This window comes from Mesoplodon densirostris, chromosome 10 (assembly GCF_025265405.1).
Source record: "Mesoplodon densirostris isolate mMesDen1 chromosome 10, mMesDen1 primary haplotype, whole genome shotgun sequence".
Taxonomy (NCBI): domain Eukaryota; kingdom Metazoa; phylum Chordata; class Mammalia; order Artiodactyla; family Ziphiidae; genus Mesoplodon; species Mesoplodon densirostris.
The window spans coordinates 10,733,382-10,757,688 of NC_082670.1; the positions used below are offsets into that span (position 1 = coordinate 10,733,382).

At 42.8% G+C, this 24,307-nt stretch overlaps 1 protein-coding gene across 3 annotated transcripts; it reads right to left on the bottom strand.

Moving 5' to 3' along the window:
• Window positions 1-413: 413 nt before the first annotated feature.
• TBC1D7 (TBC1 domain family member 7) lies at window positions 414-21,203 on the bottom strand. Of its 3 annotated transcripts, none has more exons than XM_060110074.1 (8): window positions 21,050-21,203; window positions 18,949-19,068; window positions 17,812-17,892; window positions 13,975-14,162; window positions 9,956-10,093; window positions 3,628-3,773; window positions 2,235-2,364; window positions 414-1,200 (listed from the first exon to the last, which is right to left on the bottom strand). In XM_060110074.1, the coding sequence occupies exons 2-8, from the start codon at window positions 19,058-19,060 to the stop codon at window positions 1,114-1,116; spliced, it is 882 nt and encodes a 293-aa protein (XP_059966057.1). In that variant the 5' UTR covers window positions 19,061-19,068; window positions 21,050-21,203; the 3' UTR covers window positions 414-1,113. The 3 variants fall into 3 exon arrangements, with proteins under 3 accessions (XP_059966057.1, XP_059966058.1, XP_059966059.1); XM_060110075.1 differs by having other exon boundaries at window positions 21,036-21,203; XM_060110076.1 differs by lacking the exon at window positions 9,956-10,093.
• Window positions 21,204-24,307: the final 3,104 nt, after the last annotated feature.

Below are 24,307 nucleotides of genomic sequence, written 5' to 3' on the forward strand. Positions count from 1 at the left end.
CAGAGTGACAGCTCCATAATTCCATGTCTCCTCTTTTTTGGGCAGGGGGATGGGGGCGTGGAGAATCCAACTCACCAATGGGGCTCCTGCAGGTCTGACAGCTGCATGAATCCGTTTCAAACAAAGGGCCCCGTCTCACTCGCCCAGCTCAAAGCCTGCAACTGTCCAACCAACAGTTACCATCAGGGGATGACACGGCCGGGGTAGGGGGGTGGGCATTAGCTATTAACCTGCCCTTTCACCCGTTCCTATTCAGGGTGGCAGAGTCCTCCCCAGATGCTCACCCAACGTTTAATGGCCCATCAAGAAAAAGCATGAGTCCAGCAAAATATCAACAAGTCCTCTCTTAGCAGGTAAATTTAGACACATTTTGTTCAGTAATATTCCACGCCAACTGGCACAAAGAGCAAAAAAAAAATGTAAGGCCTTTATTTAAACCTATTTAGCAAGACAAAGTCTCAGAAAGCAGATTTAGATTTCAGAAGATTTAGAAAGTCAGTTTAGATTTCAACAGGTACTGTATCAACAGAAGCCGAATCCCAGTTGTCAACATAAGGAAGTTGTTCGTCATTCCAGAAATAGACCTTAGAAAGTAACTAGCTTGGTGCTAAGCAGAGAGGAGCAGGGCAAGCTTGGTTACACCCTGCTGACTGAAGCACCCACCCGCCCTGACTCAACTGCTTTACAAGCTGGGAGCTATTTTCAAACAACGCTTTTAAAATGCTATTCAGAACAAGTTCCTATTGTATAAGCACAGGGGACTATATTCAATACCCTGTGATAAACCATAACGGAAAGGAATATGAAAAAGAATGTATATATATGTATAACTGAATCATTTTGCTGTACAGAAATTAACACACTGTAAATCACCTATATACTTCAATGAAATAAATTTTTTTTAAAATGCTATTCAGAGTTGAACTCTAGTTCTGTGTAATCAGAAGATGCCATTCCACAACACAGCGACTCCAGGTATCTTAAATAAATTTTGCTGGGAAAACAATTACACTTGGAGCACCAAAGCGAGAACCCTATTATCGGTTTAGTAGATCATGTCCCAAAAAAGCCCTCTGGGCAGGCCTGGCAGACTGTCCACAATGTCGGGAATATTCAGGCGGAGTGGACCGGGGTCCCGCAGTGTTTGTGCCATAAGTCGACGGCCTTGCTCACAATCGCATCCGAGCTGTCCTGGGGGATCTGTGAACAAGCAAACCAGTCTCTGAAATGTGTTTCCGACTTCAGTATCTCCCTCATTTTCACTCTGGTACAAATCTCATTTCCACTGGAGTTTTCACCATTTTTCAGAAAGTGACCGCACGGGAGGCTAGTGCCAGGATCCGTTTCACACGCCACCTGAGGCCACAGCAAGGAGCAGTCGTGTCATACCGCCTAGGGTCGAATCCTGCACTGCCCACTACTTGCGGGCTCCTGGGCAGGTTATCTGAGCTCCCTGGGTTCAGATCCCCGTCTCTAAAATGGGGCAAATGATAGCTGCAATTCACAGGGCTCTTTACCGAGTTACGTGAGGTAATTCACAAAAAAAAATGCTTAGCAGTGGCCCTGGCACTGTGAGCCACTAATTATTACAACGATGACGGTTCTTTGATCCAACATACCCTCACTTAGTACTTATTTACCGGGCCACTGTTCAATTGTTAACATTGGCTGATTAAAATGTATAGATTTGGGGTCCAGTGAAATTCACTCACACCTAAGTCTCTTTCTTCCACCTCTTCTTGCCTGGTTAAGGGTATTCTAAGTTACAAAGACAGGGAAAAACAGATTCATTTAGACCCTTTTCAACATGCTCTAAGTTTACATTTCAGCACATTAACAAATCCAACTGGGATTCTACCAGAGATAGCAACAGAAATGAAAGGACTTACAAAACCCCTCAAAACATCAGGTTTCCTTTTCCAGCAACAAAGATCAGTCACCCTAAAGTAAAGGTCTCACCTCTTCCTTTTCTTGACAAACCTCCTAGTGGTCACATCAGGGAATGAGACTCCAGTCCCAGGCGCATACACTCATGAAGACTTGCTGCTCAGACCACTGACCCCTAAGGACTGCACTACAATCCAGACCAACTTGAAACTTCCAGGGGAAAATTGTTTCTTATGACGTAAAAATATACCATGTCTCTGAAATAATTGAATGCAATAGAAAAATCTGGCTTGCTAAACTGACTTCCTTTCTAGATTCAAAATTAAAATAAAACAAAGTACACTTACGTTTTCCAGAAACTTTGTTATCTTCTCTGCATCGTTCAGTGCCATTACTTTTATTTTAAAGGTTAAGAGAATTTCCACAGCTACAAAAACTAGTATCTTACAGGATCCACTTATAACTTTATCCCAAACCCTGCAAAATAAAGATATAATCAAATTACGAGTGTGAAGTTTATGTTTATCTAAACAGCTCAAATTTCAAAATTAAATCAAATTACATTTTAAGTACCGTCGTCCCTCACTATCCCCAGGGAATTGGTTCCAGGACTCACTTGCTGTGGATACCAAGATCCGTGGAGGCTCAAGCCCCTTGTGTAAAATGAGGTGGTACAGTCAGCCTTCTATATCTGCAGATTCCACATCCAAGGATTCAACCAACCACAAATTATAAACACAGCACAGGATCAGCTGAATCTGCAGATGCGCATCTGCGGATACAGAGGGCTGAGTTCATGAGCTTCAGAGAAGAGCTCATCATCAAGGAAAACAACACAGATCAGCCATTTGAAATCTATTTCAGACACAATCAGCAGTGGAAGGAAAAAAGGAACCATCGCTAGAAAGTATCAAGAATTGCTCTGCTAGGAAGTGACCAGTATGCCAATCCCCTAATGTTTCAAAACTGACATTTTCCGGCAGGAAAGTCCTAAACCAAAGCTTAGATTTTACTAACATTTTGTAATGTTAATATAATCATTACATGGTAAGGAACAACAAAAGCAGCAAATGAAATGATAAATTCAATTTCATTTTCCAGTGGTTTAAATTCCTTAATGAAGGAGCCAGTTATTGAATATACTCTAAAATAACTATTCTGATAACTCCTATAAACTCTTACAGTTGGTATTATTCTCTACATGCCAAATGCATTGTCTTGTAATGTCCTCTGGACATTTACCTTTCTCCTCAACTGCAAAGTTGTGGATGGGGTGATCCAGGACACCGAAATGCCCGTAACACGTCTGAAGTTGATGGAAGAGCTGAGTTTGAGTCTCAAGTCTCTCACTGACTTCAGCTACTTTAGAAATACACATTTTCTCTAGGACCTGCTCCATTTCTGGAAAAGCCCACATATACCCCTAGTGACTATTTCACATGGGAATATTGAACAGCATCGAACACACTGAGGGCCTTCAATTTCTCTAACTGTAAGTTGTAACATTTTTAATATTTATATTAATATGAGATATTTCTAATGTTTCTAACTATATATATAATAAGCAGAATCATGCGTTATGTTAGCTGCTGGAGAAGTCAGCATCAAATTACTGGATTGTTCTAAAGCAAATTTATATTCCAAGATGATCACGTTAAAAAAAAAAAAAAAAAAAAAAAAAAAGGACACAGGATTTTTCTGCCTCTGAGCCTGAAGTCCGTATTTGAAAGAAATACTTGCCTCTGTAAGCTGGATTCAGGCAAGCACCCGGCGAAGCACCTCTTGAACCAGAGATCATAGGGAAGTTTGGACACTGCAGAACTCGTCTTCAGATGACTCAGCAGTCGGCTATCTTCCATGTTCAAGTATTGTTCAAAAGCCTTTGGCTAATGATTAAACAGGAGGCGATTACTCAGTTCCTGTGACATAATGTTACCTGATCTTACAGCCTGTGATGAAAAAGTGTGCATGCTGAACGCAGGAAATGCTAGAAGACAAAGCTTCAGACTCATGTAAGTCACTGGTGAGGCATAAGTTTCCCAGGTCAGCACTAACCAGAGGAACCAACAGTCCAGGACTAAGGGGTTTCTGGGGACAGTCCCAGGCTAAAAGGAACAGCTAGTCACCCTAGTTAGTCCTAATTGTGCTATAGCCAGATTCGACAACCTAAGACAAAAGTCCAAACCAAAACTCAGTTGCTCTGGGAAGCTAACAAAGGCCCGCGTCTGGCTGCTCTAGGGCAGTAGGTTATACATTCAGGGAAAGGACAAGGGTAAGACCAAAGAAACAGAGCAGGACTAAAGCGGGGACAGTGAACTAGGAAGAATGGAGATGAAAAGGGCCCAGCAGTCACTGATGTCACCTACGCTGACCCACGTGGAGTGCACTCTGCACTTGGCAGGGGCGGTCAGACAACAGGGATGTCCTCAGGAGGAGCTCTGTCCCCAGCAAGATGTGCACAAGAATTCCGGAGAGGTACAGGAATAACACAGGGGGACAATGCTCCGGGGTTCCGTCCGGCAGCCTCTCCCATGTAAGGTTACACAGCAGCCAACACTAGAAGACTGGGATGGGAGCTAACAAAGCTGGCTGGGTCCCAGACGGGTTTGCTGTATTTACAGGGTTCTCTGGCAAAGCACGGATCCTAAGGTCAAACCCTCAGGTCTGTACTCTCTATCCAGAAGGGCACAACCAGATCCCACATCACCTGGTCAAATGCAAATTTTTTTTTTTTTTTTTTTTTTTTACTAAATATCTGCACCGCTGTACTTCTACCAAAGAGGCAATTCATAACCCTTACAATGTCCACCGTAGCCAGACACTGTGCTACAGATACAGGGAAGGGAGTAAAAGGCAAGATAGCTTTATTACAGTGTGTTACAGTTAGCTCTTTGCAGCTCTCTCAACCAGGTGGGAAGCGCCTTGAAGGCAGGGATGCTATGATGGGAATAAGCAGAGACGATGCGTACATCCAGGTGGGAATCCTAACCCATATACTTAAGAAGCCAGAAAGAGTTTCCCAGGACAGCTGACGTTTGCGCTGGCCCACGAACAAGGGACGGGACTTGGCCAGGCAAAGAGGGCCACGCATTAATATCTGGTCCAGCTTAAAGGACAAATATCCCTAAATAAAGAGAGCTTCTAAAAAGGGAAAATGCCAAAACCTCTATAGGAAAAAAATGCACATGGCTCTAACCCATATTAAAAGATGCTCAACCTGGCTATAATAAAAGAAATGCAACCTGAAACTATAGTAAGGTAGCCTTTCTCACCTATCATGCTGGCAAGAACACATACCAGGTTGGCGAGGCTATAGGGAAACTAGTGTTCTCATCTGTTGATCATGAGGATGCAAAAGGGTATGAGCTCTACAAAGAGGAATTTGAAAAAAACCTAGCTAAGTAACATACGCCTTTACCCCTTGATCTAGGTCAATTCATTTCTAGGAAAGCTATCCCTCAAATATACTGGCAAAGATACAGGCACAAAGCTATTCACCTGTTATAAACAGCAAGACACTGGAAACATCTCAATTAGCCAACAATAGAGGATGGGTTGAATAAACTAGGATGAAGTGGTACGCAGCTGTGAAAAGGAATAAGGAATGTCTCTATATACTGCTTATGGCATAATCCCCAGCATATATTAGGCTAAAAAAATAATAAAGCAGGGTGAAGAAAAACATGTATCAGATGCTACTGCTAAATCTAAGAGGGTGAATATAAATACATATCCATGTGTGCTTTTTTTTTCTTTTTAGTGGAAGATGACATTTATACTGCCTGAAATTTTTTAGGATACAGCAAATGGTAGAAATGGTAGATGTGATGATTTTATTTATATTTTACTGTAAAACATTTAGGTTATTTCCAATATTTCCATGACTCTCATATACTTACTTTTAAGGAAATAAAGCATACCTCAACAGAAGGCAAAACCTGGCAAGAGATTTAACCACCTTGAGAGGAATTTATATTAAACTTAAGAAGAGGCTGCTAATGGTGTTTACTAAAAGAAAAAAAACCCTCTCTTTAGGACAGCTTTTAAAAATTATATCAATGGCAAGGAAAGAAAACTCACTCACTTTAATGACTAAACACAGTTAAGACTGAGATGGCTTAAAGGCAGTCTGATCTGAAGAGAACAACAGAGGCCTTCCACGTCACACCACTGAAGCTGGCCTCTATTCTCCTCGGCAATCAGAGGCCTCATCAAAGAGAATTTCCAAAAGCTTGTATGGAGAGGAAAGCTGTGATGTAATACTATAAATCAGAACACTACAACATAAAGGTATCATCACCAGAAATATTCTTTTCTTTGGATGTCAAAAGCCCGTCACTGTCTATCATGTGCACATTTCCCCAGGATTATGAAACAACCTATGCTTTGTGATAACAAATTTGGTAAAATCACAAAAATTTGAAAAGATGACAGACAAGATTATAGAGACTAACAAAAAGCTAGACAGAAGAGATCTAGTATACAACAATAAAAAATTTTAAGCTGGACTAAACAGGGTTTAACTAAAGACAACTGTTTTAAAAACTTGACTTTAAAAGTTTAAGTCACACACACACACAAAAGTTTAAGTCACTTGATGGCTAAATCAAATAGCAACACAAAGGAAATTTAGCTTTTCTTATTCATTCTGAACTTTAAAAAAAAATTTGCAACTATAAAAAACTATGTGCTAGGCACTATAATGTACATGCGAAAATAAACCCCCTTTTCTGAAGATGGGGAAATTAAGGTTCAGGGGACATAGGGACATTAAGTATCTTGCTGATTCTAACATTCATTTCTTTAAAAAAATTAAAAAGCCCAAGGCATTTTTGAAAAAGAACAATAAGAGGGAAATGTCCCTGCCAGCTATCAAAATATGCTAGGAAGTTAAAGTAAGTCATATGGTACTGGCCAGGAAACAGACAAATACCTTGATAGAAAAAAAAAAAGGGAGTCCAGAAATAAATAAATATATATATAAACCTAGTACATGATAAAGAGGGCATATTACAAATCTGTGAAGAAAAAAATGAACTGACCAACAGTGTAAGTGGTAGTTCTACTGCTTATTAACTGCGTGGCCTTGGACAAGTTACTTAACTGCTCTGTGCTTCAGTTTCCTCATCTGTAAAAACAGATGTGTTAAGATGCCATAATTCATCAGTAAAGCAAATTTAGTCTTGGTTGGCACGAATCATGTTCTCAAACTGCTGACCAGAGCAAAGGAGGAAGAGGGTGGTGGGGTGCTGGCTGAAGCTGTGCTACAGTTGTAACCACAAAAGGAACAGTCATGTCTGCGTCCGATGCCAGTCACAAAGGTAAGTCCCTCACCAATTAAAGGACTAAATTTTAAAATGTTCAAATATTTTTAAAAGTTAGAAGCTTTTTAAAAACTTGTTTTAAAATCTCGGCATTAGAAAGCGCTTTCTAACTGAGATACAAAACAGCAAAAGAAATACTGATAAATCCAATTGTATCAAATCTTTACATCTTTACACAACAGGGAGAAATATTTTCAGAGAAAATATTTAACTTATTTAACAAAGGATAAATATCCAGCATATAGCAATAATTCTTACCAAAAAAAAAAAGGAAAGACAGAAACAGAATAGAAAGGTAGACAAATATGATGACCAATAAACATACCCAAAGCTGCTTAACTTCACTCAAAAATGAGGCAATGGAAATTAAAATGGGCTACCATTTCACTATCAGATCGGAAAAATTTTAAGAGAGTGATACTATCAAGTATTGGCAATGGGGTGGAAAACAGGAAATCTCATAAACTGTTGGGGGAAGCAAAATTGGTACAACTTCTGGTAAGTAACCTGGTAGTTAACAAATTTAAATATGTCTCTTGCAATTGAGCATTTGTTGCATAGGTAACCCACCCTAGAGACACACACACACATACACACATGGGAACACATCACGTACACGGAGTGGGACTGTCAGCATGGAGCCTTTACATTAAATTCGGGCAAATTCTTAACAGAAAATACTATGAGAATTTTTAAAAGTGGTTTTACATGAGCGACTCTCAATCATAGCCTCATTTCAGAACCACTTGGAGTTTTAAAAAAGTGGAATTCTGGGGCCTCATCCCTGAAGATTCTGATTTCACTTGTTTGGTCATTTTTAAGAGCTCACAGGTGGTACTAATAGGAAGTCAGGACTGAAAACTACCTATGTGTATTGACATGGAAAAGCTCCCAGACATTAAGTTTTAAAAAGAATGGTGGGGCTTCCCTGGTGGCGCAGTGGTTGAGAGTCCACCTGCCAATGCAGGGGGCACGGGTTCGTGCCCCGGTCTGGGAAGATCCCATGTGCCGCGGAGCGGCTGGGCCCGTGAGCCATGGCCGCTGAGCCTGCGCGTCCGGAGCCTGTGCTCCGCAACGGGAGAGGCCACAGCGGTGAGAGGCCCAAGTACCACAAAAAAAAAAAGATTGTAGGGCCGTATGAACAGTATGATAATACTTACATTAAAAAAATTATATATATATAAGTTATATACATATACATACACACACACATGATCATGTGAATGCACTCGCATCCCCATCCATTCCAATGCACATAAAATACTCTAGACAAATACACACCAAGCTGATGACAATGCCTATGTCTTAGAAAGTGGAGGAGGGGAGGTGCTGGTGCAGGTCTATGACAACACTGGATCCATCTGGATTACTTAATACTTCGAGAATGTATCTGTTACTTGTGTTATTAAAAATAATGAATTTTTAAACAAACTATCAAAATGCTACTGCATTTACTCCAATAATAAGAAAAGCGAATCACGGTATGATTCGGACCTCTTGATTTAATTAGGCAGCTAACATTTCATTTACATATGCTCCAATGCCATGCTTTTATTTTACTGAAATTAAGTGAATTAAATTTCAAAATTCTAAAAATCAAATTTTACTTAATGCAAGTACATAAAAAACACTCCTGTTCAGTGCCCTGGGAAGCTGAGGGCCGCAGAGTCTCGCCGACCACCCTAACGGACACAGAGCAGGGATGGATCTCCAGGGCTTGGCTGACCTGTGCCCCGCACCTGACCCTGCGTCCTGTACCACGGTTACTGCTTTCAACAGAATTTCCAAGTGAAACAATTCAATGACTTAAGAAAAAGACTTGTTTTTATAAAATGAGGGAAAACACTGGGCAAAGAGAACGGCAAAGGACCCCTGGCTTGTGCTGATGACACAAGCACTGGTCTCCGGATTCCCAAGTCAGAGCGTACAGACCACCGGCTGCCTTCCTCACAGAGTCCCGACTCTAACGTGAGATCACAGTGTGCCCGGCTAAAACGAACCGACCGCATTTCCCAGGCTCCACCGCAAACTGGGGCGGCCTGGTGACACAGTCCTGCCTGCCAATAGGCATGCAGAAGGCAAGTCTGTTAAAGGGGGACAGGCTGGCCTGGCTTGTCACTTCTCCTCCTTTACTTTCGTCTTTGCTTTTCCCTTCCTGCCTAGAACAGGGACGTCATGGCTGTTGCTCCAGCATCTGTCATGGGATCACGAGAGGAAGGACCACACCTAAGAAGGCTAGTACAGGAGGACACGAGCCTGGGTCCCTGGCCACACAGTGGCTGTGGCACCAGCCCTGGGCTGCCTTGCCTCCAGACTTCTGCTTACGTGAAAGAAGACAAAGCCTCTGTTACTTGGGCTTCCCATTCTACACAGCCAAACTTAAACCTGAGTACAGATGGGTAATTCTAGCTCAAGTCAGGGGATTCCGGATCAAGATAAGGAATACTACAGAGCGGGGTGTGGGCAAGCTACAGCCTGCAGAGGCCAAATCCAGCCACAACCATGCTTTTATGTATTCTGTGTGACAATAGCAGAGCTGTGTGCTTGCAACAGAGACATACACACCTAGCCCACCAAGCTGGAAATATTTACCATCTGGCCTTTTACAGAAGGCATCTGCTGATGCCCACCACAGAGGGTCCACGCATAACTGTATCAGCACCAGGAGGTAAAGGCCATTGCCTGAGGACCCCCATTACCATTGCTCACGCCCACCCCAAAATAGCCATAACATCATCCCTCACCAGCTGGGGTAGAAAATCCCGGTACTTGTTATTCAGCTGGTTCACAAAGCAGCGGGTAAGCCAGTAACAGTCAATGCTATCTTCCACCATCTCTTCCATGGCTTTAGCAATGGCAAGAAATACTTCATCTTCTGGTTCCTGCAAGATTAATAATAACTCTCAAGAGGGAGGCAGAAGAGAGGAATACAGGATTCTTTAATAATAATGAAGCCTTGCTCCCTAGATTCTGAAGGACCTGCAAGAAATCAAAGTGGGACCAAAAGCGCACAGTCCATCACCAAAAAGATGACCAAGGTGAAGATGAGGATGAGTAACCAGAGGAATCTGAGTCAGCGCCACTTCCGAACACTCAGGTTTCAAGCTGAACATTCAGAGATTTTCCAACTTCTAACATTAAGGCCAAAGAGTCAACACAAACCCTAAGCAAGGGCTGACTCTACACCCAAAAGTATTCTCTGCGCTGGAGGAGAATTCCTTTCAAACAGAAGTGATAAACAGCAAACAACTGGAGACCTCTGTCAATAATTTGCAAACATTAAATGACCTCAAAAGGACTAATAAGCATTTTATTTCAAAGCATTCATTCATAGCTTTAAATTTTTGTTCTATCTTTAAGCACCTAAAAAGCTAAAAATGACCCTGGAATCAGAATTTTAGGACTCAGAAGAATGGCATTTCTCAAACCCTGTGTCAATACTCAGAGCATGAAAGCAAACCCTCAAGTAAATTTCGAAAGAAATCTCATAAGAACTGGAATCCACTTGAAAAATCTGTTTTCTAACACCATACCTTACACCAAAAGCTTTACATTTTCACCTAGGATTTAACAGCTGAAGGATTTTTAACATTGAAAAGAAACTAAAAAGTTTCCTTCTACTCCCATAAGAAGTCCCAAGTTAAAATCAAAATACTTATTTTAACAGAAGTATTGCATCTTAGGCCTCCTATCCACTTACGAACATTCTACAAAATGTCAAGAACAGCAGGAAGTCTCCTTTCGTGGACTCCCGCCTGGCCCTGGCACCGTGCTGGCTGCTCCTGAACCTGGCATCTCAACGCTGCTCCCAGTTACTCTGAGACACAGCTAAGAGGACCAGCGCCCTCCAGCTGAAGTCAGGTTCTATGTGCCCAGCCCTGTGCCGAGCACCGTCGCACAGTCTCATTAAAAGTTAAGGAAAGGGCTTCCTGGTGGCGCAGTGGTTGAGAGTCCGCCTGCCGATGCAGGGGACACGGGTTCGTGCCCCGGTCCGGGAAGATCCCACATGCCGCGGAGCGGCTGGGCCCGTGAGCCATGGCCGCTGAGCCTACGCGTCCGGAGCCTGTGCTCCGCAACAGGAGAGGCCACAACAGTGAGAGGCCCACGTACCAGAAAAAAAAAAAGATAAGGAAAATACAGCTTCTAGGGCTTGGTGACCGAGGAGACTTGAGCCCAGAAAAAAACTTGGACACCATGTCAGCCTGAGGCCACGGTACAGGTGCCTGGACCTCAAGCCTGGAAAGCTGAACAGGGATGAGGTGGGAACGATAACCTATCATCTAGATCTCTTGAGCTAATGGATAATCTAACCTAACTTCATATACAGCTTAGGAACTTGTGTAGTACTATCAGCTAACTGCATTCTGCCAATGGGAAATAAAATTTAAAGTTTGAGGGTTCCAACTATTTTCAGGAATGTTCTCTCTTGATAAACTTCATCAAAGTGGATGACCATGGGACCCAAAGCAACCTCAAAAAGAAAGAACAAGTCGAAGTTCAAACTGCTGTGCTGGCACACTGCAATCTTCAACAGCCACCAAAAAAATTACAGAACAGCAGTTTTCAGGCAAATCCCTCTTCTGAACAATTCACTCTGTTTTAGCCAAAAGTTAAAATGCTTAGAGTGAATTGCAAGTTGTATTAAAATAGCCAAAGCCCAAGAGCTAGTCATTACTTTGCCTGCCCTCCTCCACTCCCCCTCTCTTCCCTTTATAAACAATAAGCAGTCCAAGTAACTAGAGTGAGCAGTTTGTCAAAGGTGAAATCTATAAAGCAGGCTGGAGCCTGTGGGCCTGAGGCCAAGGAGGGGTCAGGGCCAAGGAGGCCGCCAGTGACTACAAGGCCTGTGCGGCCTGCAGGCCAGGGCCAGAGAGGTGGCTGGCCGTGTTGGTTACAGACAGAGGAACAAGCAAAGAAATAAATAGAAATAAGAGGAGGTTTCCATTAGCCTCACTGTAACTGCCAGAGAAGGAAGTTGCAAACATAAAAAGGGTGAGGGCTAAAATGAACTTGTGATATTGGAAAGGAATTGGCAGTTTGGGCATTAACTCAGGGTCTTTAATATAGAAATAGATATATAAACATATAGGTGTGTGTATATTTCCTAGCTGTCTGCTGAGAGGGCCTAGAAGCAATGACACACCAGGGACAATGAACATACCTAGCACCCTGTTCTTGGTTTCTAACTATAATACTCCAAAAAAAAAAAAAAAAAAAAAAAAGCCTGATTCCAAGCCTGGGGTAGGGAAAATACAAAATGAGCCTGGAATATCTTTTTGTGCCAGAAAGTAAGAAAGTGCTCAAAATGATGGGAACTTGTCAAAAAGACACAGAAGTTAGCTTGAAGGGGCTCCCGCTGGCTAAATATGGGACAATTTTAACATCAAAATAATGGTAGTAATGAATTATAGGCCACTGAATAAAAGAGTAATCTATAAATTCATACTGATATACATAAATGAGGGAGAAGGGAAAACTCTTCCTTACAGAAAAGTCAACTAATAAATGCAGAAGGAACGAAGGAGTTAGAAGATCACCATTTGGCAATCAGCACAGAAAAACTGTTTCAGGCAAGTCAGTGGATTGATAATTACACAGTCTCAAAGTACCTCCCCCCAAGTTACTTATTAATTACAAAGGAAAAACAGCAACCTTACCTTGAAGAAACTTGGCAGACACCACCTTAACCAAGTGATTAATGTTAGCAGGAAGAGTAATAAGTATTCTATTTCTGTGGAATTCCTGCCAGAAATGCATAACTAGATTTTAATCATGAGGAAACACACAAACCCCAATTGAGAAATGTTCTACTGGCCAGTACTCTTAAAACTGTCAAGGTCATGAAAGACAGAGGAAGACTGAGGGACTGTTCCAGATTAAAGGCAACTAAGACATGGTAAACATAATGCACGATCCCAGATTGGATCCTGGACCAGAAAAAGAACATCGGTGGGACAGTCAGCAAAATTTCAATAACACCTATAGATTAGTTCATAGTATTGTATCACTGCTAATTTTCTGGTTTGGATAAATAACCAGAGTATAATTAAGATGTAACATTTGAGGATGCTAGGTGAAGGTATATGGGAACACTTGACTCTTTATGCAACTTTTTTCTACTATCTTAAAATGAAGAATTAAAACAAAAAATATTTTTTAGATCGTCAACAAATGGTAAAACTAGTAGTTGAAAGTTTGATAAGTTCTGAACCACAACTTTTATGGTTTAGATAAAGGGCATTATTGGGACAATTGGTCAAACGGGAATGGAGTCTGAAGATTAGATGTTAATACTGTATCAGTGTCAACTTCTTGGTGTTGATGACAGCTATGTTCACCTAGGGGAGTGTGCTCATCTTTAGCAAGTACACACTGCAGGAATCCGAAGGAACGGGATGCCGTGTCTACGTCTTATTCTCAACCGGTTTGGAAAAAAAATATGTATACATATATAGGAAAAATGACCAAGCAAACGTGGTAAAATGTTAATGACTAGGGAACCGGGAGAGAGGGTATATGGGATTTCTTGATAGTATTCTTGCAACTTTTCTATAACTTTAAAATGACTTCAGAACAGAATTTTAAAACATTAGAGAGATTGGGTCAAAAGGTACAGGGCTATGAATGTCTGGGAAAGATGTGTTGCTTTTATTCTACAAAGAAGAGCCATTGGAAGTTTCTAAGGTAAAACATAATGCAAACAAAGGCTGGCAGACGAAGCAGTCTAAAGTTGAACCAAGGGTCAAACAAAAGCACCACTGACCAGTGGAAAGGAGGGACTTCGAGGCAACTTCCCAGACTCCAGCCGATGCATGTAGAGATAGACTTCAACCTGAGGTGTGGCATCACTGATAAAGCGAATGACTTCCAGGGCGTGAAGGACATCAGAGTACTGCTCCTTGCGATACATCATCACCTGGGCATGGGACTCATGGTGTGGAGGCAAGATGCCTATAGAGACCCGGGGCGGGGGGAAAAGAGGGCAAAATACTGAGGCACCAATCCAAACTCCTCTTCTGTGAAAGAGAATCCTGTGCAAAGCTGCCTACCACAATTAGACTAGAACTCACACAAATATTTAGTTACCGTATAGATTATCTTTTAGAAATTCACACTATAAATCAAATTTTAAATACTATCAATACTCGAGTGGCAATTACATCATTGATATTAAAGAGAAATTAAATGACATCATAAAGCCTTGGAATAAATGTGCCACATAAATTCAAGATAAATCACACCAATTACAATAATGATTTAATTCAAGTTTACGGTTGTCAGCCTTGGGCCACCCTTAGCTGCTAAAGGCCTATCTCCAGTTGCTGTGCTTGGCCCCTAATATGGAATTGTTCCCAACCCCCAACCTCCACAATTCATACGTTGAAGCCTTAACCCCCCAATGTGACTATATTTGGCAACAGGGCCTTTAGGAGGTAATTAAGGTTAAAAGAAGTCATAAGGTGGGGCCCTAATCCAACAGGGCTAGTGCCCTTATAAGAAAGGAAGAGCCACCAGAGCTGGCGTGGTTTCTCTCTCTGCCGTGTGAGAACACAGCAAACCAGGAGGTGATGCTTCACCAGGAACAAAATCGGCTAGCACCTTGACCTTGGACTTCCCAGCATCCAGAACTGTGAGGATATAAATTATTTAAGCCACCCAGTCTGTGGTATTTTCTTAAGGGAGCTGTAGCTGACAACACAGCCCCCTTCATCTTAGAACCACCACCAAGTGGTCAAATCCTTTTCTTCCCCAACAACTAAAACTTGCTCAAAGTCCTAAAGTCTCTTTAGAAGGAAAAAACATCTCTAATTTTCACTCCCAAAGTGACCTTATATTACATTTCAATGCCATCTTATGCTCATTAATATATTTAAACATGATGTCTACTCATTAGACTTTGGGGCAAGAACCACATTGTTTTAAATACAAACAAATGGCATGGAGAAAACACACTGGAAAGAGCACTGGATGGGCCTTTGGTCAACTAGTACCAGAGGTCTTAACACCAAGATGCTCACAAATGTCTCTCCAGGGACTTGTTTCCTTATCTGCCAGAGGCAGGAAATGGGATGGGTAAGCATTTCACCAAATGTTCTCTGCAGAACATGAGCCCCAAGGGTCTTCATGAGAAAAAGGGTACCAGAGTCAAACAGATTTGGGAAGTGGTGACAATGAACTTAAGGCTTTAAGTTTTGCTATAAAGAAAAACATCTTCTTTACCCCAGCCTCATTAAACTTCATGAAACCGTATTGTAGCCCAAGCCCCAGAGTCAAAGTTCCCGGGTCTGAAGTCTAGCTCTACAGTTAAAGGCTGGGTGACCCTCAGCAACTTACTTGATCTTCCTGTGCCTTAGCTTCTCCATCTGAAGAATGGGAAGAATTAATACCCATCTCACACAATTGTAATGCTGACTAAACAAATTAACATACATAAAACACTAAAAGTACATGGCACATACTAAGCTAGTATAAGTGTTATTAGCTAGTACACTTGACTATGGATCTCTCTTTGGTGCAAACTACCACAGATCCAGTATTCTTAAGAACATTCTGGGAAACATAACTTGGATGAGCTCAGAAGACTAACACGGTGGGAGGTTAATGCTGGAACCAAACTCCCAACATAGCGTGGCAGCTCTAAATCTTGAGTGCCTTTTTAAATTAATTAATTAATTAATTAATTATTGGCTGCCTTGGGTCTTCATTGCTGTGCGTGGGCTTTCTCCAGTTGTGGTGAGTGGGGTCTACCCTTCATTGCGGTGCGCGGGCTTCTCGCTGCAGTGGCTTCTCGTTGCAGAGCACGGGCTCTAGGCACGCAGGCTTCAGTAGCTGTGGCACACGGGCTCAGCTGTTGTGGCGCACGGGCTTAGTTGCTCTGAAGCATGTGGGATCTTCCCAGACCAGGGCTCGAACCCATGTCCCCTGCACTGGCAGGCGGATTCTTTTTTTTTTTTTTTTTTTCTTTTTGCTGTATGTGGGCCTCTCACTGTTGTGGCCTCTCCTGTTGCGGAGCACAGGCTCCGGATGCGCAGGCCCAGCGGCCATGGCTCACGGGCCCAGCCGCTCCGCGGCATATGGGATCCTCCCAGACCGGGGCACGAACCCGTATCCCCTGCATCGGCAGGCGGACTCTTAACCACTGCGCCACCAGGGAGGCCCATGGCAGGCGGATTCTTAACCACTGCGCCACCAGGGAAGTCCCTCGAGTGCCTTTAATGGCAAAAACAAGGGAGACTCACCTGATAAAGCAAGCCACGAAAAAGAGAGGTGATGAACAGCCTGACAGGCCTTGGCACTCAGCTGCAAAGTACACCTGTCCATCTCATACTAATCCACTGGCATTATCAGTCAATAAGACACATACTCTTTCTCAGCAGATATAAATATGATCGCCATTCCCACCTAAAAGGCACCCCTGGAAGGCATTTACTTTGATGGGCACTGGAAACACTAAGATTTTTTAAATGCTCAGGGAAAACTGAGGTCATTTTCACACATTCTCTATATTTTAACTGCACAGTGACCTATTAGAAAAGTAAATGTACAAAGGCTGGCAAGATGCACAACAAAAAAGGCAATGCACAGTGCTTTCTAGCATGGCTTGCATTCCCTCGCTGGCTCCACATTACATAATCAGATTCGGGACTCCAGATTTTTCAAGTCCTGAAAATACAGTACATTTTGGAAAGGAAACAAGGTCTATAAATGTAACCTAACTTCAAATGGGCTCTACAAGCCTGAGCTCAAATCCTAGCTCTGCCACTTACAGGCTATAGGGACTCAGGCAAATTCTTTAGCTTGTCTTTTTCCCCATCGGTAAAATTGCAATATTGATACCTACCTCACAAGGGAATTCTAGGATTATCCTAACTTTTGTTTTTTTTTAAAGAAAGAAAAGGAGGGTAGTAATGGATGGGTATTTTATACATCAGCAGGCTCGGCAATAACAGAAAAAGAAATCCTTAGCTCGAAAGGCATACTGCCAGTCACTTCGGGCACCTAATACACGTTTTCTTCCACAGAAACTGAGCAAGACTGTTTTTCCTTCTCCTTCAGCCACTCTTCACTGTAAGTTATTCATTTGTGCTTCTAGGAAGTAAAAACCCTTTAATTCCTTTTTTGATTCTGACAGCACTCCTTAGGAAGTTCTACCTCTACAGCTGGGAGTCGCAGACTAACAAATCAAGAGCTAAACCCTAGGAGTTTTAGCTCAATATCCTCATTTTACAGATGAAAGAAAAAAAGGAAAAAAATTTTAAAAAGAGGCCTAGTGGCGTCTTCTGGAAGGTTACCAAGCTGACAGTAAAGCCCAGACCAGTTTGCCTTTCTCCCGGCCCAATGCTCTTCCCACACCTTGTCTCAGGAAGGTGCATCACTGTCTCTTCTAATGTCACCTGACACTCAGAGTGACACGCAGTGGACTGCCTCTGAAGGTCACCTTCTTCCGGGCTTCCAAAGTGACTGGTGATTCAGGCTCCCAAGGTTGGACCCAGTACTCAGTAAAAGGCCTAAAGAAATCCTTTTTCTGACTGATAAGATGCCAATGATCCCATCATTCAACATTTTTGAACATAAAGCTTCCAACTCTTGGAAATCATACCTAGAAGCACCTTCCAGACCAATGCACGGTACATGGATGGGAGCGGGAACCTCTGACTAAAAGTACAAAGTTTCTCAACATCTACAGGAAGAAAAAGAAAAAAAAAAAAAAAACGATTAGATGCTTTTCATGCTGATCACAATAGGTAACGATGCATTTCACGTCTGAAAACCGAAAGTATAGTAAGACATCTCTTCAGAGGCAGGCTGCTATACAATCAGCAAATCTAGGAAAGGTAACACCAGACTGACTTCCAGCCCAGGTGTTCCAACTAGCTATGTGGATTTTTTTTCCAACTAGCTATTTAAAAACAATTAGTGTTTCACGGTGTAGGAGATGCATTTTGCATGTATTACTACATTCACTATAATATCAGTAGTTACTATTTATAGAACTTATTTCATTTATCTACATCGCAAGCTTGTTGGGTAGATATTGTTTCAAAAATGCAGAAACTGAAGCTCAGAGCAGTTTAGTGACTTGACTAAGTTTCCATCACCGGTGAGTGGCACAGTCAGCCTGCAAATCCCCACATTCACCAGTAAGCCACATTCAACCATCTGGGGCCTCAATTTCCCTACTTGTCAAGTGAGAATTATAATACTTAAAGCACAGACTGCCTAGTGAGGATCAAAGATCAGGTGGGAAATGTTTTTGAAACTTTAAGACACTCTATGCATTTAAACTACTGTTTTTAACTATGGCTCAGTTTATTCTACTTTAATTAGCGATAAAACAGACCTTATTATGACTGGATTAGAATAAAAATGTCAATATATAATGCAGTTTCAGTATTTCCATAAAAGAAAATCATGGCACGAGTTGTTGCAAATTTACCCAGAAGCTATAATGACACCTCTGAAAATTGAGAAGAGAAAATACATGGGTCTAATAAGAGAAAAAAATATTACTGACTTCTAAAGAGGCCTTTCAAAAAGGTCTGGCTCTGACTCAGTGAAATATAAACTTGAAAAATCCTTGATTTCTCCCAAAATATACCATTCTGCTGCTATCTTATCACTAAAAAAATATGGCAGGCAACCAATACCTCTGGTCATCTTTAAAGGTAACATTTAATTTCAGAAGATCTGGGAATGACTGAGAACCAATAAGGTAAATTTAACTTATAAAACTCACCCAGACAGTCATCTTTTAGGAGAATTTCTAATGATTTCTTTTCTTCAACTCCACGAAACCCCACTTTTTCATAATATACTGAACGGAAGTTTCTCTGGGAGTCCTCAGTCATGTTTCATTCTTGGAGAGACAAAATAGGGAGCAGAAAAAAGTGACATTAAAAACAAATGAAGATTTGATGAAAAATTTAATGATTTTCTCCAACTTTTCCATGAATCTGATACACTATGATAAATGGCCTGCCCTTGCATAGGACTCAGTATTAAACCTTCCCTTTTACACACCCTAACATCACCTCACCTTTGCACCTTGGCCAAAAACCAAGATATAAAACAAAAGTCCTCTGAGCTGCTGTAACAGATGGCACAAGGTTCATGCCTTAGCACTCTTATTTTACTTAGGAGAGAACCTAGCACAATGGTATATTCTGCAGTCATTACACATGTTCAAAGAAAAAAGTTACTGAAATAGGAAGACACACAAAATGTCATGCAAAGGGGATTACCAAATATACATGATGACTGTTTTGTTTTAATTTTTTTTTAATTAGAGTATTCTGAAATGTTAACAATGGTTATCTTTAGGCAACAGGATTCCAGATGATTTTAATTTTCTTTCTTTAGCTCAACTGTCTTTTCTAAAATGGGCATTCTGCCTATTTACAATAGCCCGGAGATGGAAACAACCTAAGTGTCCATCATCGGATGAATGGGTAAAGAAGATGTGGCACATATATACAATGGAATATTACTCAGCCATAAAAAGAAATGAAATTGAGCTATTTGTAATGAGGTGGATGGACCTAGAGTCTGTCATACAGAGTAAAGTAAGTCAGAAAGAGAAAGACAAATACTGTATGCTGACACATATATATGGAATTTAAGAAAAAAAATGTCATGAAGAACATAGGGGTAAGACAGGAATAAAGACACAGACCTACTAGAGAATGGACTTGAGGATATGGGGAGGGGGAAGGGTAAGCTGTGGCAAAGTGAAAGAGCGGCATGGACATATATACACTACCAAACGTAAGGTAGATAGCTAGTGGGAAGCAGCCGCATAGCACAGGGAGATCAGCTCGGTGCTTTGTGACCGCCTGGAGGGGTGGGATAGGGAGGGTGGGAGGGAGATGCAAAAGGGAGGGGATATGGGAACATATGTATATGTATAACTGATTAAATTTGTTATAAAGCAAAAAAAAATAATAAAATAAAATAAAATAAAAATAAATAAAATGGGCATTCTGTAAAACAAAAAACTAAGTTATAAAAAGAGTAAAAAAACAAAAAAACAAAAAACTCCACAAACCCAAGTTCCTCTTAGTTTTCTCCTTTAAACACAATTCTATCAAATGTAATTGTCAAAATTCAAAACCCACAACAGATTAAGCATTAAATTATAAACCAGAAGAGGGTCAGGAACGTAGCCGGTTGACAAGTAATACCACAGAGTTGGAGACAAAATAACGACTTAGAATCTGGCATCAGAACTCAAAAAGTTCGCTGGTCTCTGGTTCTTTCACAATAAACCTTCAGTAGGACTGAAGGCAAGTCATCAGGAAAAGGTCAAATTAGGTTTGTGTTCTAAGAACAGAATTGATGTAACGCATTTTCCAAAAAGTATACCACTGCCTGCCCCAAACGCTTAAAGCGTCGGTGCAGAGTATAACCCTCAGGTTTTAGAAATTCTGAGATGTCCCCAGGGGCTAGGGCAGGGTTGAGTCCCAGACAGCCAAGTTCTTCCTTATTGACAGGATATTCACTGAGACGATTCGGGCACAGGGAAGAATAGAATTCGTTTACACTGAGAAATTCTACAGGGTACTGAGCTCTTAGGACCAAACGGTTTTTAAAAGCAGGATTCCAAAGCATTAAAACACTAAATAAGGTGGGAGTTATTTAAAAGCAGCATCCAAACAGCTGCAAGGCGATTCGGTGGCTGCCGTCTAAGGACACCATCCTGACTGCAATACAACAGCAAACGCATCCTCAGGGAGGAAATAAAGTAACTTTCCTTGCTGCCCAGCAGCGCCCACCTGACGGGAAAAGTAAACACACCCTGATCCAAGACCCCAGGTCCCACTCTACCTATTATGCTTCACCTCTAGTAGTGGAAACCACACCCGGGCTCAGACTAAGTGGTCCGGGGAAGCAGCGGAAACCTGGCCCGGTGCGCTGACCTGCCGACCGCCCAGAGCCCGCCGGGCGGAGGGAGACGACTGGACACCCGCGCCCAGGAGCTAATACCCAGCAGCCGCGGCGTCCACCGGACGTGACGTCAGCCCCGCTCCACGGGGCGGTGCCGAGAGTGCGCGTGCGCCGAGAGCATGGGCGGAAGCTCCACCCACGCCATGGGGGTCGCAGACTCTGCAACCCAGTTACGTGAAATAGCGGGATGCAAGTCAACCTAGCGTCTCAAGCTCCCCGCCCATTCCCCGCACCCGTCTCCCTGCTCCCCCTACTCATTCCTGGTCTGGAGAATCTCGCGACTACCTTACTCCCGCTGTCCCGGGCGGTGAGTGCCCGGGATGCTTTCCCCAACCCTACCCTGGAGGTGATTGCGGACCCCAGGATGGTGCTCCTTAATCTGTCTGCGGTGGCAGACCCCTGCTTTGTTTTTATTTTCTTTCTCCTGGTATGTGGAAATAAATGACCAACCAAATGAGAAGTGTAAAGCAACTTATTGAGAATTTGCTGTATGAGAGAGTCAGCCCCACTATCACTTCTATTTTGGCAGAAACTCAAAGGCAGGCAGAGGAGGGGAAAGGTTGATACTGGGGAAAAAAAGGGAAGGCTTCAGGTGTGCCCTCGTCGGAGGCTGTTGGCATAGGGAAGCTGCACGTAGAGGAGAAGCCGGGTGTCCTATGTGACCCGTTAGCCACATGTGGCTTTCTCTGGCTAGTCCTAAGTTGAAAAGCAGGGATACAAATTAGGGCAGCTGTAAGTTACTAATCAAGTCCAGGCCAGTTATTGTTCCACTTCCTGGGTTGTTTCTACAGCTAGCAGTCAGGCTGGCTTCCTAGGCTGGTTTTTGTGGATGAGGGGTTGTTTTTCTAGGCAGGTTGTGGGTCCGTTTTATTTTCATATATGGTCGACCACTGTCTGTATATTCAGCCTCTCAGTTAAAACACTATAAAGATAAATTCTTTGAAAACTGCAGTTTTAAAACAAGATATACAAGCCCCAACTTTTTAGACTCAGCAGACAAAATTACTCTTTAAAATAGCTATTAAAGTTTATAAACACTTTCTCTGCTTACCTTGTCACAGACCAGCACTGGTCTCAGGGACCGCCCTCTGAGCAGCACCAGATGAGTGGGTTTTGAAACCACTTGGGTTTGAGAGGAACTGTTACCGAGCCAGGTTTGTTTTGTCCAATGCATAGCAAGCCAAACGCTGAGACACCAAGGTTTGCAGCAGAGGGAGAACCATCTCAAATCAGCTTCCCTGAAAGGTATGAGGCTTGGGATACTTATGGGCTAAACAATAAAGAAGCAGGGAGATGAGTCATGGGAAAGGTGATTGGGAAAAGGTGTGGGAAGGTCATTCTACGCAGGTGTAACTAAGCTACAGGCCTTTGCACGTTCAAAAGATCACCAAGCAGACACTCACGCATGCCCAGCTGGAGGGTTGGTGGTCCCATCCAGTCATAACCAGCTCAGCTCAAACTAGACACAGCTGATTCCAAGTTCCTGCAAAACAACTCGGGCAAACATCTTACTGTTACCGAACGCAAGTCCGTGTGCCCAACGCACAGTGAGCCCAGCAAGACAGAAATGTCAGAGTTTGAAGCAGAGAAAGGTTTATTGCAGGGCCATGCAAGGAGACGGGTGGTTTAAAAACCCCTTTTACAGGAAAGGTGAGGGAGGGCTGTGGTTAGTTGTTGAAAACTTCTTGGTGTCCGATCCTTTGATCTTGCAGCTCTCCACGTAGATCAGGTCATAGTCAGGTCACGATGTTCCTATAAAAACAAATGTTATTCTCTATTCAACTTTTCATCTAAAGGTGTAATACTCCTAAAGGTAACAAATACCCGTAAGCAAAGCAACATCAGTACCCCTCATTTTACTTGTTCAAAGTCCTAAGTCTCAACTTTCACCCTCTGAGGCCCAGGTCCTGACTAAGAAGAGGGGGTCGCTGCGTGGGCCGGGTACCCTGGCCGGGTGCATTCGTCCAGCACCCGGGTGTGGGTCCTCTGGCCAGTGCCCAGACTCGGCTGAGAAGGCAGGTCTCAGCTAGCAGCACCTTCAGGGCCAGGTCCCCAGAACCAGCCCCGCCATCATCACTGAGGGAGCCAGGCACCCAGCACCCAGCCGGCCCTCAGGCTCCTCAGGCCCCCCAAACAGGGTTGGGTCCCACAGACTGTGACCCAGGGTGACTGCCACCACCAGAGCCACTGCAATGCTGACCATTGGCAGAGCGGGACCACTGACAGCCGTGCACTAAGGCCTTACCCTTGCACTGACGGCTGTGCGCCCGCCCCATCCCCATTACTTTATTGCTTAGGCCACGGGCCACCTGGAGGACGTGCAAGCCTTAAAATGACCTTGATGAGTGAAGGCAGGTGAAATGGATTTGACCCATGGTCTAAGCACCACCTAAAGAGAAGTCAGTTCAGTGATGGGAGCAGCTTCCCTAAGAGCCCAAATGTGTACAGAGCAGACCACACAGGGGCCAAGCTCAAGAGAGACTCTTAGAAATCAACAACACCAAAGTCAGTCCAGTTACGGTGTCAGTAGGTTTGTGGTGTAACGGCTACACGGAACTTTAATAAAGAAGCGTGTGATGGTTGAAGGCAAACATCTGTGCTTCTCTCCCCGACCCCGCAAACACCATCTTTAGCTCTTCAGCACTGGGGTTCTAAGCCTTGCTTAGGCAGTGTTTCTTCACATTAGCAAGTAGAGTTTTTCAGGTTTTAGCTTTCAAGAATTCCATTTACTTCATCTAAACTTTGGACCAGTCACTAAGTTTTACAATCTTCTTTTTTCTTACCTTTAAAGTAGAACTAACAGTGGTGATGATCTCACAGAGGTATTGGAAGGATGAAGTGAGAAAATGTGTAAAGTTCTTGGCAATACCTGGCACCTGACACAGTGAGGTTATGTGTGAATTGGCTGCTATTAGCTAAATGGTGACAGAACATGGTTGCCTTTAACTGTCATTCACTGTGCTTTTTGATGAGCTGACAGACAATATTTGGAAGCTTCTATGGGAAATACGTCTCTTGGAGACGATTCTTAGCACTGCAGCCAGAGTGACCATTTAAAAATGTCCTTCCTCTGCTCAAACTCCTGCAATGGCTCCCCATTTCACCCAGGGTAAAAACCAGTGTCTGCCTCATCTGCCTCCTCTTACCTTATC

Coding starts and splice junctions, on each gene's coding strand:
- TBC1D7 (XM_060110074.1), bottom strand. CDS start 19,060: ATGACTGAGGACTCCCAGAGAAACTTCCGTTCAGTATATTATGAAAAA. Junction 2,365..3,627: donor CCTGAATCCAGCTTACAGAG/GCAAGTATTTCT, acceptor TTTATTTTGCAG/GGTTTGGGATAAAGTTATAA. Junction 1,201..2,234: donor TAACAAAGTTTCTGGAAAAC/GTAAGTGTACTT, acceptor GCTTGTTCACAG/ATCCCCCAGGACAGCTCGGA.